This window comes from Borostomias antarcticus (assembly GCF_949987555.1).
Source record: "Borostomias antarcticus genome assembly, chromosome: 13".
In the NCBI taxonomy this organism is placed as follows: Eukaryota; Metazoa; Chordata; class Actinopteri; order Stomiiformes; family Stomiidae; genus Borostomias; species Borostomias antarcticus.
In genome coordinates this window covers 6,160,569-6,176,838 of record NC_140246.1, presented here as the reverse complement: position 1 = coordinate 6,176,838, position 16,270 = coordinate 6,160,569, and the positions used below count along the sequence as shown (strand labels likewise).

The window sequence follows — 16,270 nt, the reverse complement described above, 5'->3', positions numbered from 1 at the left end:
AAGGTTAGGCACACACACACCTGACAACCTCACAACTGACACACTCACCTTGAAGTAATGGAACTGGAAAGGTTTGGTTTTGTTGGTATAGAAGTGGTAGCCCATGAACACGGTCCCTGTCACCAGCAGAACCAGCAGCAGGACTCCGATTCCCATCCCGGCCTTGTGTACCGCATGGTGCTGGAGGACCAATCACAGACAGGATCAGGGGTCAGACTTAGGGGCTAGCTAGGGTCAAATCATGACATCTAGCACTACACACCTCTGTCTCTGCTTCTAACACTAATCTAAGCAGCAAGGGTGTTAGTTCGGTAACATCTCTCCGAAGAGCAGGAAGTCTGTTCGGCCCTCACCGTTGTCGGAGGAGGCGGGGCTATGAGGGGTCCCTGAAGAATGTGGATGATCCCATTGGCCGCCATGACGTCAGGTGTGGTGATGAAGCGGTCGTTGATGTAGCGGGACGACTGAGAAGAGAAGCACCACGAAGAAGGTTTTTCCACGTTCAAATGTAATTGACACTATTTCTCAAACGCGCATGGTAGATGAACCTGATCCGGCGTCTGTGTATGTGTCTCACCAGGGCGTCGGGATTTAGGAAGTCTGCGATGCCCAGGACGGTGAGGCTGTGACCCAGCCGGGTGCGGATGTGGCTGCCGTTGGTCAGGTCCTTCAGGGCCAGCACCTGGCCATCGGAGAGGTGGTACTCGAGGTCCCTGCGGGTCAACGTCTGTAGCCGACACAACACACGCACAGGTGTGAGGAGGGGAGCTGTGTGTGTGTGTGAGCGGTGTGTATGGATGTGAGTAAGTGCGTGAGCGTGCGTTTGTGTGTGTGTATGTCTGACCTGGTTCCTGAACAGGCCATCGTTAGATGGTACGAACAGTGTGGAGTGGATGGTCAGGTTGCTCAGTCGCTTCACAAACTCTCTCCCCGACTCTGAGGTCTGGGAGTAGTTGAGGATTTGCTGGAGGTAAACGGAACGGACAGCCAGTTACTGTGTGGTACAACTATACTGCAATAGTTACTGGAAAAGTAATCTGATTACAGTAATCTGTTACTTTGTAATCAGTTACTCCCCAACACTGGTTACAATACATGTAGCAAATGTAGGTTATATGTGTGATCCTGCCTGCAACTTAGAAGCCCAAATATGGCACCAGGAACTCAGGGAAGACTTTGGCTTTGTTTGGGTTCCCATGCTGAAGGTTGCTGGTTCAATTCCCACATCTATATAGTATCTCTATGTACAATACATTCTGGCTGGGTACTTACGGACAGGAAGTTGGAGAAGATGGGCATGTCGTTGAGGACTTGCAGAAGGTTTCCCACACACCCGTATCCATCACCAACATAGCCTGGTTTACACTCACACTTCACATCTGGAGTGGACACACGCGCGCACACACACGTAAACAAATATGCACATACACTGTATGCACACAAACACTAACATGCACACGCACACCTTCTTTCCTACCTTTGACCCTGTAGCAGAAGACGTCCCATGTCTCACTGAGGTTGAGGCGTACGCCGTAGTCTACGATGCCCACGTGGCCGAAGCCACACCTGGGGTTGGAGTAGGTGGTGGGGTAGGACACCCTGCCCCGGGCCAGCCAGCCCGCCGCACACAGGTTGAGGCCAGCCTGGAGAGGAACAGAACAGGGGGGACTGTTTGATGTACACTGTGTGTGTGTGTGTGTGTGTGTGTGTGTGTGTGTGTGTGTGTGTGTGTGTGTATGTGCGCATGTGCACGTTAATCTACAGGTATCTATCTATCTATCTATCTATCTACTCACCCACTGCACTTGGCAGAGATCTGTATGTAGGTCTCTGTGTGTGTGTGTGTGTGTGTGTGTGTGTGTGTGTACAGTACCCACCTGCTGGGCGTAGGAGAGCTGGTTGTAGGTGGCGATGTCGGCCCCTTCCTCACCACAGGCCTCCTGGGCTTCAGTGTAGTTCAGCTTGTACTGGCCGCTAGGCGAGCGGACGTGGAAGACACCAACAGTACTATCTGTGTGTGTGTGTGTGTGTGTGTGTGTGTGAGTACAGAGTTATTGCATAGAACAAAACGCATGCTCAAATCAAATACGTTTCAAACCGTGGATGTTATCTACTGGGCGATGCCACAGAACGGATGAGCCGGCGCATGCCGGTAAGTAACGGTAAATAACGGTAAGTAACGGTAAGTACCCTCGAAGTGGAGGTCAGAACACTGGGCGTTTGCGTGGCAGTTCCCGTTCTCCTGGAGACAGCGGTCGATCGGCAGCTCCTTCACTGCGCAGGTCACCCCGTCGCCGATGTAGTTGTCCTTACACGCACACTTCTTCTTCCCCTGTGGATACGCGCACACACACACACACACACGCACACACACAAATGTGGAATCAATGAGTGTAAGTACTGTTACTGTCTACCCCCCCCCCCCCCCCCTCCCCTTTCCTGCCGCGGACCCCACCCCTCTCACCGGTCCTGTCATGGTGCAGATGGCGTGCTCGTGGCATCCCCCGTTGTCGTCGTTGACGCAGGGGTCTATTGGCTGGCAGGAGAAGCCGTCCCCGGAGTGGCCTTTGGGGCAGGTGCAGCTGACCGTCTCCCCCTTCTGGCTGCACTTGGCCCCCACGGCGCAGCCGCCGTTCCAGGAGGCGCACAGGTCCGCCACTAGGGGGCGAGAGAGAGAGAGGGTGGGAAGGGTAAAGTAGATGACGGTAGGAGAAGAGAGGAAGAGAGGGAGTATTTTTTTTCCTGTGCGCACGCGTGTGTGTGCACGTGTCGAAACGCACCTGTGCAGTTGATGCCGTCTCCCTCGTAGAAGGGTTTACATAAGCACGTGCCGTTGTCCTTACACACTGCGTTGGGGGAGCAGGGAGGGTCGCACACAGGTCCCACAGCTGGGGGGGGGGGGGGGGGGGTAGATAGTGGGACAGAGCTTCAATGACTACTTGTCTTTGTTTAATGTGTATCGGAGTCACATATGGCTTGGTTTTTCATTGTATTTGGACTACAATATAGTTTTGATCGTGTTGGTCGTAATTTTACCAAGGCATAATATTGTCCAGGTCGTATCGATGCGTGTGTGACACAGTGTGTCCCGACCCCCTGTACAACGGCTGTTGGCTCTTTACCTTCCTGTGTCTCACAGTACTGTCCGGTCCAGCCGGCCATACAGAAACAGGCGCTGTTCGGCTCGCAATACCCGTGCTCTGTGCAGCCGCAGTCTGAGGAGGAAATGACATCATTGTAATGTGCCGTGCCAGATCGTGTAGACCAGTAGAAAAACAAAGAAGATATTTAAAAGCTAGCTAGAGCTGTTCTTCGGCCTCTCTCACGCACATGTAGTGGATTGGTAACACTTTACAATAAGGGTACATTAATAAGCATTAGTTAATGCATTATTAAACATTAAGTAACAGTTAACTAATGTCTCTATTAACCATTTACTAATGTTATTTATGTTAACTAAGGTTAACTCACCCAACCCTAACCTTAACCTTAACTAATGTATTAATTAACATTAGTAACCTAACCTAACCCTAAATAAGCATTAGTTAACAGTTAACTAATGTTTTTGTGACCCTTATTGTAAAGTGTGACCACTGGATTTATTCTAATAATTAAGAAACGAGTAGTCGAGAGTGCCAAGGTTCATCTTTGTAAGTCCAAAGCTGGTTACTTTTATTCCAAAAAGTTCAAGAGTTTTCAAAGCCGGGCTCTCTGAGGGATACAGAAGTTCCACCAAGAACAACAACATTTATCCCTACACAGGATTTTAAACTAACTCAGACAGGAAGTTGTCATTAAAGAGAGGACATTGGTGGTGAGAGGTCAAAACAACGTATTGTTTTGACAACAACGTATTACAACGTAATCAAATCAGCGTTTCAATAGAGACAAGGGAAGCACATTGAAAAAACATAGAGTGGAGGCATCTGTTTCTTAAGACGAGAAACAGGACAGCTGGGCCAATACTGAAATGATTAGAGAGCTATGAGAGTAAAACTTTAGGGCTTTAGATGGGGGGCATCAGGGCAAACAAACAGAAACATCTGCCTACTGTAGAACACACAGGACAGTGTGAAACAAAGCAGAAATGTTTTATGACAAGGAGAATAAACTTATTTGAATTTGTCTTACTCACGCAACCCCGACGGGTCATTGTCCAGCCGTCCATACAGCGGCTACAGCCTGTGCCCCGATATCCATCGTCGCACGTACAGGTGCCGTTACCGAGGTGCCCGTCGTCACACTTGCCGTGGTTCTCGCACGGCGTATCACCCCCCCCGGGACACTCTTTTGGGGAAACACACAAAGACAGTGGGGGGGGGGGATAGGAAGCCTCTTCAACACGCAGAAACAAAACTAGAAATCCCAAGACAAGATCGAACGTATTCCAATTCTGCTGTGGTTTGAGGGAAGTCAGTGTGCGTCTTCTTACCCAGACAGTCGCGTCCGTAGAAGCCAAGGCAGCACTGGGGACTCCAGATCTTGATGGCGCACGTTACCTGGCATCCAGTGTTTTTATGCACATAGTCCCCAGGCTGGTCACATGGTTTGGATGCCTTAAGAAAACACACACAGTGGGACAAACACAATCAGGGATGGACAGACGGATGGACGCAAAGAGGTGGATGGATGGATGGATGAAAGGATGGATGGATGGATTTGTTTACCAGCGGATGGGTGGATGGCTGGATGGATTTGTGAACCAGCGGATGGATGGATGTGTGGGATGATGGATGGACGGACGGACGGACGAATGGACAGATGCATTGTCTTACCTTTTCTTTGGTCCCATCTGGACACTGTGATCTGGTGCACCGCGCACAGGGCAACTGTTCCACAGCACAGAATCCATAGAGGAAACACTCCATCAGTCGCCATTGGTACCATCAAAATACACATTATACCGTTTTATACACACAAACTATTGTACTTGTTTATACTGTAAAAAAGAAAAAAGAGTAAGTAGTCTTGAGAACCAATGGTTCTGGAGCCTAGTGGCCCATAGGGCAGGAGCCTATCTCCTGATTCCTTAGCATGAGGCTGCTTGATGTACAGTACAAGTGGACCTCACGCTAGTATGTCACAGGTACTTACACCCAATCCACCCCTTGATGCTGAGTGCCAAGCAGGGAGGCACTGGGTACCATTTTTTATAGTCTTTGGTATGACTCGGCCCAGGGGTTGAACCCCCAACCTCCCAATCTCAGGGCTGACACTCAACCACAAGGCCACTGAGCTGGTTTGTTTATACTGTAGTGTACATACTGTACTTGTTAATTGTATAAGTCTAGAAAATTCCTTCAGACCTGCAATTAGGAGATCCCGTGCAGAAAGGCTTGGCGTGGAAGGACTCACCGTGATGTCGGCAATTTCCTGCTTGTCACAGCGCCCCCCCAGGCTGGGTGGGGCCAGCAGGCAGTCGATCCCGTACGCCAAGCCCCCGCTGAATTGGATGTGCCTCTGAATGATCCGGCACTTTCCGCCATTGATAAAGATTTCACCCTGAGAAACATAAAAATGTGTCAGGATCTGAATCGGGACGTGAGAACGATCCCTCTCGTTGCATGTCCGGGCGCTGGACCTAGCTCAGGAGGACTGGTGTGTGTGTGGGTACTAAAGTAGCTCAGGAGGACTGGTGTGTGTGTGTGGGTACTAAAGTAGCTCAGGAGGACTGGTGTGTGTGTGGGTACTACTGTAGCTCAGGAGGACTGGTGTGTGTGTGGGTACTACTGTAGCTCAGGAGGACTGGTGTGTGTGTGGGTACTACTGTAGCTCAGGAGGACTGGTGTGTGTGTGGGTACTAAAGTAGCTCAGGAGGACTGGTGTGTGTGAGGGTACTAAAGTAGCTCAGGAGGACTGGTGTGTGTGTGGGTACTAAAGTAGCTCAGGAGGACTGGTGTGTGTGTGGGTACTAGCTCAGAAGGACTGGTGTGTGTGTGTGTGGGTACTACCTCAGAAGGACTGGTGTGTGTGTGTGTGTGTGTGTGGGTACTACCTCAGGAGGACTGGTATGTGTGTGTGGGTACTACCTCAGGAGGACTGGTATGTGTGTGTGGGTACTACCTCAGGAGGACTGGTATGTGTGTGTGGGTACTACCTCAGGAGGACTGGTATGTGTGTGTGGGTACTACCTCAGGAGGACTGGTGTGTGTGTGTGTGTGGGTACTACCTCAGGTGTGTGTGGGTACTCACGATGTGGTCACTCCCCCCGCAGGAGAAGGTGAGCTCGGAACCCTGGACGGTTCGGGCCGGCTGCATGTGAACCAGCTCTGCTGAAAACACCTGATGATTTGAAGGGGGAGGTCAGGGGGTTAGACCATGGGAGGAGATGAAGTGGAATGATTGATAAACATGACTATCTAATGATTGATAAACACGACTTTCTATCTAATTTGTCTGTCTGTCCGTCCGTCCGTCCACCTGTCCCTCCATCAGTCCACCCATCAATCTATCCGTCCATCCATCCGTCCATCCATACCTTGGTGCTGTGGATGATGTGATATTTCAGGTACTCCGGCACGTAGCGCTGGGTGTATTCGTTGTAGAGTATGTTCTTCTGATAAGATGGCAGGGCGGCCATGACGGCGTCCGATGGCATGAACACCATCACTGGCTGGTGGAGTGGGTCCATCACCAAGGATAGCAGATCCTTGTCCTGAGAGGAACACATAAAAGCGCACGCACACACACACGCACAGACACACACACACACACACACACACACACACATACATACATACATACATACACACATGTTACTACATATCTCTGGATAAGAGATAGAATATGAGAGATAGGTTTACGAAGATCTTGATAGAATATTGTGTTATTATCTGAAACCACAACCCACAATAAGTGCGTACATAAACCACTGACTTGATATCCATGCTTAGATGGAAGTTAGCTAACAGATGGAGGTTAGCTAACAGATGGAAGTTAGCTAACAGATGGAGGTAAGCTAACAGATGGAGGTAAGCTAACAGATGGAGGTTAGCTAACAGATGGAGGTAAGCTAATAGATGGAGATTAGCTAACAGATGGAAGTTAGCTAACCAGGAGATACTGTGGAAGATAGGGACCACTGGAACCCAGCACTAACCTCCAGCAGCTTGTAGAAGGTCTTGTAACCATAGTAGTTTGCCACATCAGAGAAGTTGCTCAGTACCTGTGGATTTAGTAAAATCACGAGAAAATAAGGCATGTTTGTGAAGTTCCCATGTGCTTGGAAACCATACGATCTGGTTGTCGGACGATAACTTTGTGTTCAACGCCGTTCAACGGCGGGTTTTTCTCACACCTTTCCGGTAGAGGAGTACTTGATGGGGCTCTCCGACTCCTCCTCCGTCATCGACACGCTGGGCGGCAGCAGGACTTTGTCGATCTCGTGGAAGACCCCGTTGGTGCTGGCGTCGTCGCTGAACGTCACCCTGGCCTTGTTGTTGATGAGGATGGAGCCCTAAAGTCAAAGGCAAACGGAAAAACACAGCATGTCACCTCCTCAGTGACCGCGGTCACTACGGGGCAGCGTTGACGTCCGCTGACAGGAAATGCCCACAACAAGTATCACTGGTCACCTCGGAGGAAGTGACGGTCAGGACGTCCCCCATCAGAGTGGTCAGGTTCCTGGGCGTGGTCAGGTCGCTGGCGAGCAGCGTGTGGCAGGAGACGATGTGGTAGCGGAAGATGTTGGCGAATTTCTCTCTATTGAAACCGCCCCTCAAACCCCCCTCGGCTTTCAGCTGTGCACGCATGCACACACACACACACACACACACACACACACACACACACACACACACTTGAATAATTTATGTCCACATAAATAGAAATACAAAGGACATAAACACTATCAATACCGTCAGACATTGGGAGTCAGTCAGTGTAAACACACACTCACACACACACACACACACTCTCACACACACACACACACACACACACACACACACACACACACACACACACACACACAAACACATTCTAACCTGCTGGCTTCCATTAGCGAAGGCCTCTGCGTTTGGAGCAAAGACTGTAAATGGTCCGCGGCCCCTCAGAGAGATGTCCAGCACCTGAGGACAGACCAGGACAGACCAGGACAGCCCACATCAACACAGCTCAGTCCGTCCTCACACAGAGTGAAGGGCTTTCTGACTGCTTCCATCAGGAGATACACATTTAATAAGTAGGCAGTGGGAACTACAGTAAACTGACCTACCTACCTACCTACTGTACCTATCTATCTATCTATCTATCTATCTATCTATCTATCTATCTATCTATCTATCTATCTATCTATCTATCGTATCTAACTACTGTGTACCTACTTACAGTACCTACCTATCAACCTACCTACCTACCTACCTACCTATCAACCTACCTACCTACCTACCTACTTACCTACCTACTTACCTACCTACTTACCTACCTACCTACCTACCTACTTACCTACCTACCTACCTACCTACCTACCTACCTACTTACCTACCTACCTACCTACAGTACCTACCTACCTACCTACCTAACTACCTACCTAACTACCTACCTACCTACCTATCAACCTACCTACCTACCTACCTACTTACCTACCTACTTACCTACCTACTTACCTACCTACCTACCTACCTACTTACCTACCTACCTACCTACCTACCTACCTACCTACCTACCTACTTACCTACCTACCTACCTACCTACAGTACCTACCTACCTACCTACCTACCTACCTACCTACCTACTTACCTACCTACCTACCTACCTACAGTACCTACCTACCTACCTACCTAACTACCTACCTAACTACCTACCTACCTACCTACCTACCTACCTCAGCGACCACTAGTCTTATAATTATTAGAGACTCACCATCAACCCGAGATAGAAGTTCCTTAATTTCCTATTGAGAAGTTCCTGTTGAGTGATACAAAAATGGCAGTGTCAGAGTGGGGGAGAAATGAGAGCAGGGAGGAGACTGGGAAGGACGGAACATAAATACAGAGAGATTCTGAGAGACGAGGGTGAGGTGTGTGTGTGTGTGTGGGGGGGGGGGGGGGGGGGGGGGGGCGTGTCCTCCTCACCTTCCCCACAGTGCCTTTGCAGGTCAGACCGTCCCCGATGTAATTGGCCATGCACGTGCACGTGCGCACTCCAGGCCCCGTCATGTTACACCTGGCGTATCTGTGACAGTCACCGTTTTTCTGCCGAGGGTTCAGACCGCACGGTGGTTAGACGGTCTCTACATGGGCGTCCCATGACCCGCACCACAAAAAGTAAAAACCGTACACATTTCATGGCATCCATAACGCTTAATTTGCCCGATCTGTTTGAATCATCGTTTGGTTATAGCAATTCAAGAAAGAGTGAGTTAAGAGTGAGTCAGCTCAGCTAACGTGAGTTGTGAAAAATAAGCCTGGCTAATGTTAAAACAGTACAGTACTTTTTTTTTTTTCTTCTTCCATTTAATGGGCTTATAAAATATTATTTAACGACCATAAAAAAAAAAAACATTTTTACTTTCCCACAGAGCCCCTGTAATTATACCACGGAAAACATGGTGTCCATGTACCCCTGGTTGAGAAACACAGTGGTAAATGGCAATAATGGCATAGTGAATGAAAGCTAGTTCCTTCACACAGAGGGATATGTGGTGTGAGAAATGGGATGGTGATGGTGGTGGTGATACCTACCCTTCGACAGAGGCTGATCATGCTACAAATCTGACCATCTCCGGAGTAGCCGTGGCTGCAAACGCACGATGTCTGTGGAGAAGAAACATCTCTTTCAGTCCACTTTTACTACACATACAGTACTGTACCACAGACCAATAGCAGAATCACAATCAGGTTTATTGCCAGGTAGTTTCTACACAATACTAGGAATTTGTTTTGGTCAGTTGGTGCGTAACACTGATGGAGACAACATTAGACAGGGTGCAGGACTAGACGGTTGGGACAGTGCAAAGACAGGACAGTGCAAATGAAAACTGCGAAAGCCAAAATACAATATACAAAATGTTGTGCAGTGAGTGTATATACAGTATGTGTACAGAGTGTTAATGGGTGTGATATGTTCTTACTGTATATATACAACGTGTGTTCCGTTGTGATGTGTGTGTGTAGTGCGGGCCTATGTCCAGCACAGTCAGCGGTCATGTGCATGTACTGTAGGCTAGTGGACAGCTAGAGAGAGACAGACAGACAGACAGACAGACAGACAGACGGCGGGCAGGCGAGCGGGCGTCAACTCACTCTGTTTGGCCCGGTGTGAATACAGTCTGCGTTGGCGTGGCAACCTCCGTTCCCTTCCAGACACGGATTGATCTCTAAGGAAGAAGAAAAAAAATCCCACCCAGGTGTTGGAGGTTTATGAGAACTCTCTACTGCCCTCTGCTGGTTGACTGGTGTAAATCTCACGCTGCGAAAACACGTCATGTGCAGAAGCGGCGGCACACAGACATACACGGATCGGGCTCAGCCGGTGCCAATGGTAAGACCGTATGGCTCGATACATTTAGGAACGCTGCAGTAACCTGAATAGTGGCACAGACCCTGGCGCACACACGCGCGCACACACACACACATGCACACACACACACGCAGCCTTCTTACCCACACACACTCGTCCGTCACCAGCGTATCCTTTGTTGCACAGGCAGTCCCTTTGACCCGGCAAGGTCCTCTTACACATGGCATTGGGACTGCAGCCTCCATTGTTCACTGCACAGGCGTCCTTGGCTGCAAACACACACACACACACACACACACACACACACACACACACACACACACACACACACACACACATCCCTCCATTAATGCTTATTATACACTGCTTATACTGTATCTACTGTATCTGTTGATGTGTTTTGTTTGTTGCTTGTTGTCTGCTCTCACCTGTACAGTAAGTTCCGTTGCCCTCAAAGCCGGCAGCGCAGACACACTTATAGCCGTCTGGGTTGACGACACAGCTGCGGGAACGATGACAATAGAGGTTCTCAATAGAGGTTTGTCGTGCTCAACTCAGACTACTATACGGTAATCGGAGTACCCAGGAGCTCTCGCTACGACAAGAACCTCTGGGAACAAGCTACTGTATGATATCCGTGGATACCAATGAGAATCCTGATAGATTTTCAATAGGATGCTGATTGGCCCGCGCAGACAGTCGGCTGTGCGGAGGGGCTGATTTGACCTCTGATTGGTCACTGACTGCAGATTTCCACTTTTCAAGTATTGCTAACCAGTCCTGTACTCTAGCGAGCTGTCGGTAGAATATCTAGCACACCAGGTGTGATTTACTTGGACTTGCTTCCACGTTAACTCTCACTTCACAGAGGTTTTTATTACACAATTTTTCATTCTGTCCGGATGAAGTAATGTTCAAATGCAGCTGTATTTGAAAGGTAAGCTAACGCGCTGGCTCCGCCCCTCTGCCCATGTTTTGTTGTGCTTGTCTCCAGACATCGTAATATTTAAAAGATTCAGAGTCGACTTACTTTGCACTCGTGTGGCACTTGACAGTATTACACAGCTCATCTGCTTTGGAGGTGATCTCTGAAACACAGCAAAGTGGTATTAAAGTTTCAACTTGAACAAGTAAAGCAAGAGTGATCTGTCTTGTGTCTAGTCCCACAGGAGCTAGGGATGTTAACAGTTAATCGACTATCGATTAATTGCCGATAAGAATTTACTCGAGTAAGATTTGGTTACTCGATTAATTGCTTGTTAACGAACAGAACCTTTTTCTTTCTTTTTTTTAACAAACGTTATCAACAGGAGTTGTGTGAAATCTAATCATGATTTAAGTTCTGACTCTGCACATGAGGGCGCCAGTGAAGGCTAATTGGGTTGCCGGGAAATTTCACTGCGGAAGACAACACAAAAATGAAGCGAGCATGAAGTGCAGTCCAGCGTGGGACGTTAATATCAATTAATTGACTATTGTTTGTTAAGGTTAACAGTTATCGATTAATAAAATTCCTTGAAATTTTCAACCCTAACAGAAGGATCAAATTCTATTGGCCGGCATGCAAGTAGTGATGTCATACTTTCGTCACAGGTGATGCCCCTCCATCCCGCGTTGCACTCGCACGTTCCGTCCCCGTTCAGGCCGTCGTTACAGCGACCACTCCGACATGAGCAGTCTGAGAGAGAGAGAGAGAGAGAGAAAGAGACAGAGAGAGAAAGAGAGAGACAAAGAAAGAGACAGAGCGAGAGACAGAAAGAGAGACAGAGCATTTTTTACGGTCCCCTCCATAATAAATGCATTGTCCAGTATTCTACGTTTTCTTGCCGATGGGACGCTGGAACGTCGAGGACACCTTGGTCGCAGTGGACGCCGTATTTGTCGATCTGGCAGGTTTCGCAGGCGGTCCCGTTGAAGCCTTTGTTGCACCGGCACACCCCCGTACCGTTGGTCCCGTCCAGACACACTCCGTTCCCGAAGCAGGACTGGTCCTTGGGCCCCGGGCACGGCTCGCAGTGCTGGCCGAAGTACCCGCTGCAGCACTTCCGCACCTGCAGGGGGCGATAGCGTCCCCCTCGTATCACTGATTCCCAGCTACAGAGTAATGAATACATGAGCTGTGTTCGGAATCGCTCCCTATTCACTATATAGTGCACTATATAGGCCGGGCGTCAGCCATTTTGTTTGTAGTGTCCGAATTCTCCACGGAATTTTCGTTCCCTATATAGTCCACTATTTATTACCCACAATTCACCTTGATTTGCAGGGAACAGTGCATGTACCCTACATTTTCTCCGTTCCCTAGGTAGTTCACTACATGGTGAACCCTATATAGGTAATAGGGAGTGAGGGAACGAGGGAGCGATTCCGAACACAGCTATGGACTAGTAATCAGTCGGTCAGTAAGGATGTGTGTGCTTGGGAGAGTCACGTACAACTGTGGTGGTCTTGCAGCTAAATCTGCACCCGGTGCTGATCAGCCTCTCCCCCTGGTATATCCGACTGAAGATACACTTCCTCCTTATGCTCGTCTGCAAGGGAAACAACACCTTCATGAATTTTGAGGGCAGACATTTTGGCTCTGAACACTTACTGCCATTGTGTTGCTACCGACTAGGAACGTTCAACGGGGATCATACCACTGGGGTCCCTCCATCCTCGCAGGTCATTTTAGACGGGTAGAAGCAATCTTGACAGGACCCCTTCAGGAAAAAGACAAATTCAACCACGTCGCACGCAAGTCGCACACAACTGTACGCAGGGCTAGATAACATTGTATCATGGATTTATAGCATCCAGAGCATTTCAAAGGGGAAGTATTATGGGATTGGTGTCTGTACCAGGGAGAGTTTTGATCGCTCCATGTCACAGCGGTTTCGTCTGATCTCAAGGACTGAGGTGAGACTGTGGATCACACCAGTATAGGTCTCTATGTCTGAGCCGTTCACCTGAGCCCCATTCACTGTGATCTGCATGGGGCAAGAAAACAGAGCCTACATAAACAAAATGATACAGTGCGCAGCTGCAAACTGTGTGCACAACTAACTGAAAGCACCTTTAAAGCTCAATGAGATAACTTTTTTATAGTTCAATATTCACCTTTACTTGCTATTAGTTTATGAATTGGCCTCAGCAAGACCCCAAAAATCGTTTTCATGACATGAGACTGCATGAGACCCTGTGAATTTATTATTTTAGTATTTCGGTGTACTGGCTAGTATGCTGGCGGGAAATCTTGTGGTGGAAGCAGAAGTGACGCATTTTGAGTCACAATATCAGGAAGACAACAAACACTTCGCCCCGCGAATGTATCTACATGCACATAAAAGAAAGAAGACCGGTATTTACCTGCATTGAAGTCATCCTTCCAGAAAGTCCATTGAAGTAGCTACAATCTTCTAATCTAATGTGCTCCATGCACGTTTGTTATCATATTTTTTTCCGCCATCATTACAGCGAGTGAGTGAGAAATTGTGGGAAGAGTGGTTCTTAAAACGTACTGCCGATTTTATCTTGACCAGAGGGGCTGCCGATATCTCATGTAGCTTTAACGTTCGGAGCTGGAAGCTGGGGAACTGAGGTTCAAAGGTCATCTCTTACCCCGTCATCCCTGGGAAGGATCTCCAGCTGGTAGGAGAATCCCAGCATGGTGTCGGCGTAGGCCCCGCCCTGCAAGTCGGCTCGCATCAGCTGCTTTTTCGGCACCACGTGGTACTGGGTCAGGTTCAAATCCTGACAAAGTCACGCACACACACACAGAATAGAGCACATTGTTGGAACAGGGTTGCACTTAAACAAGTATAAGTGCACTCTCACACACACATGCACGTACACACACACACACACACACACACACAATCCCTTTTAAACTACTTGTAGGAACATTGGATATAGTCTGGGGATTTGCACGTGTAGACCTACCTAATCGGATTTTATTCTGTCTTTCATTTTTGCACTTCTGCATCAACCATTGAAATGTGTTGTGTTTTATTTAGTTTTTTGTCTGTAACTTTGTGTTACGCTGCTGTCTACCCTGAACAGGTCTCTTGTAAATGAGATCCTGGGTCTCAATGAGATTTTTTTAAACCCGTATAAATTAAGGTTAATAAAATAATAAAATAACGGTTCTCCTACCATTGCCTCTGCGCCTGTCTTCTTGAGGTATTCCCGGATGGCGCCGTCGGTCGGGGCGAACACCGTGTACTCCGTCTCCTGCTCTATCCTCTCCGTCAGGTTATGTTGCTTCAAGGAAACACAAGCAGACGTTCAAGCTTTTTTTCCAGAACAGCGCGGCTTTGGAAAAAAAATAAAACGTCGAAGACGCGGCGTGCCGCTGCCGCTCGTTCGGGGCAGCCCCGTCGCTACCGGTACGTACGATGAGGTAGGACCTGAACAGAGAGAGGTCCGGCTGGCGGTCGAGCACCGTCAGCAGCAATTTGCTCATCTCCTTCCTTGGGACCAGAACCTGTGACACAGGAGGACAGGGGAAGAGAGGTGGAGCCGGGTTTTCAGAAACAGATCACACCGAGAGCATGTCCGAAAATACGTTGTGTTTGACCTCGGGCCCTGAGGATCATACCTTATCAATGATGTGGATCAACCCGTTGATGCACATCACGTTGGCCTTGGTTATGGTCGCTCCGCCGATCACTGTGGACTGACGAGACAAACGCGGACGTCTCGTTACTGTTCGATCCTCCGCGGTTCACGTTCTGATTCTAGCCCCGCCCCGAGCTCCGCCCCCAGCCCCGCCCCGCCCCGCCCTGACTCTCACCTCGTTGGTGATGGAGACGGGAAGAGGCGACATCAGGAGGTTACGGAGGCGCGTCCCGGTGGTGTTGCGCAAGCTGCTCAGCGTGTAGATCCCCGGGAGCATGTGGTTCCTACCAGACATCCAACACGGGGTGAGAGAGGATTAGTTTCCATGTCTCTCTCCCTCTCTCTCTCCCTCTCTATCTCCCTCTCTCTCTCTCCCTCCCTCCCTCCCGCCCTCCCTTCCTCCCTCTCTCTCTCCCTCCCACCCTCTCTCTCTCTCCCTCCCTCTCTCCCTCCCTCTCTCTCTCCCTCTCTCTCTCCCTCTCTCTCTCCCTCTCCCTCCCTCCCTCCCGCCCTCCCTTCCTCCCTCCCACCCTCTCTCTCTCCCTCCCTCTCTCTCTCCCTCCCTCTCTATCTCCCTCTCTCTCTCTCTCTCCCCCCCCCTCTCTCTCTCTCTCCCTCCCTCTCTCAGCCTCCCTCTCTCAGCTCTTTCCTAACGGTGTCACATGACTAGCCTAATGGAATCACATCTCACTCCTGGTGGTCCGCGGTCCCAGACCCAAATCTAGACAACGAGCGCTGTCGTCCGGCCGGCTTCTCGACTCGGGGGGGTCCGGGGGAGAGGAGGGGCGGCGGAGGACCGGCAGCAGCAGTCCAGCACACGAGCTCGGGGGCCGCGGAGGCTTACCTGACCAGGCTGGGTAGGTTCCCTGCAGTCAACCAGTGGTCTTTGTCCTCCTGGGTCATCTTGTCTACGGCGTCCGCGGAGGGCGCCAGGACGGTGACGTTCTGGTAGATCAGAGTGCGGGAAATGTCTGCGTCCTATTAGGTGGACGGGGGGAGAAAAAAAAAATCACCTCGATCGTTAGGTGACAGAAGCAAATAGAGTACAGAAGCCACACCCCCATCTTCAGGCCCAGAAGTGCCTTCTGAGCAATGGTACTTTTCACAACATCAAGTATTCCTTCTAAAATAAAAGGTTTGATTCTTGAAACATTAGAGGTAGCATTCCTTGTGATACAACGCCACCACACACAACATATGTCATAATGTC

General features: G+C 49.4%; 1 protein-coding gene across 1 annotated transcript in view; it reads right to left on the bottom strand.

The window, feature by feature from the left end:
* The window catches only part of stab2 (stabilin 2), a gene marked incomplete at both ends in the record, with an annotated part of 30,902 nt that overhangs the window by 491 nt on the left and 14,141 nt on the right, over positions 1-16,270 (bottom strand). The window contains 38 exons of the mRNA XM_084447721.1: positions 49-180; positions 354-464; positions 578-727; positions 845-964; positions 1,273-1,379; positions 1,478-1,643; positions 1,878-2,011; positions 2,191-2,332; positions 2,465-2,658; positions 2,781-2,888; positions 3,123-3,215; positions 4,171-4,287; positions 4,433-4,556; positions 4,668-4,829; positions 5,356-5,502; positions 6,193-6,282; positions 6,479-6,655; positions 7,100-7,165; positions 7,298-7,456; positions 7,575-7,739; positions 7,986-8,069; positions 8,863-8,907; positions 9,075-9,194; positions 9,684-9,755; positions 10,245-10,318; positions 10,605-10,730; positions 10,890-10,963; positions 11,492-11,549; positions 12,044-12,139; positions 12,317-12,512; positions 12,897-12,992; positions 13,302-13,430; positions 14,062-14,193; positions 14,596-14,703; positions 14,837-14,926; positions 15,041-15,118; positions 15,236-15,344; positions 15,905-16,038. Of these exons, the coding sequence (XP_084303847.1) occupies positions 49-180; positions 354-464; positions 578-727; positions 845-964; positions 1,273-1,379; positions 1,478-1,643; positions 1,878-2,011; positions 2,191-2,332; positions 2,465-2,658; positions 2,781-2,888; positions 3,123-3,215; positions 4,171-4,287; positions 4,433-4,556; positions 4,668-4,829; positions 5,356-5,502; positions 6,193-6,282; positions 6,479-6,655; positions 7,100-7,165; positions 7,298-7,456; positions 7,575-7,739; positions 7,986-8,069; positions 8,863-8,907; positions 9,075-9,194; positions 9,684-9,755; positions 10,245-10,318; positions 10,605-10,730; positions 10,890-10,963; positions 11,492-11,549; positions 12,044-12,139; positions 12,317-12,512; positions 12,897-12,992; positions 13,302-13,430; positions 14,062-14,193; positions 14,596-14,703; positions 14,837-14,926; positions 15,041-15,118; positions 15,236-15,344; positions 15,905-16,038 (4,485 nt within the window). The remainder of the gene's footprint in view (positions 1-48; positions 181-353; positions 465-577; positions 728-844; positions 965-1,272; positions 1,380-1,477; positions 1,644-1,877; positions 2,012-2,190; positions 2,333-2,464; positions 2,659-2,780; positions 2,889-3,122; positions 3,216-4,170; positions 4,288-4,432; positions 4,557-4,667; positions 4,830-5,355; positions 5,503-6,192; positions 6,283-6,478; positions 6,656-7,099; positions 7,166-7,297; positions 7,457-7,574; positions 7,740-7,985; positions 8,070-8,862; positions 8,908-9,074; positions 9,195-9,683; positions 9,756-10,244; positions 10,319-10,604; positions 10,731-10,889; positions 10,964-11,491; positions 11,550-12,043; positions 12,140-12,316; positions 12,513-12,896; positions 12,993-13,301; positions 13,431-14,061; positions 14,194-14,595; positions 14,704-14,836; positions 14,927-15,040; positions 15,119-15,235; positions 15,345-15,904; positions 16,039-16,270) is intronic.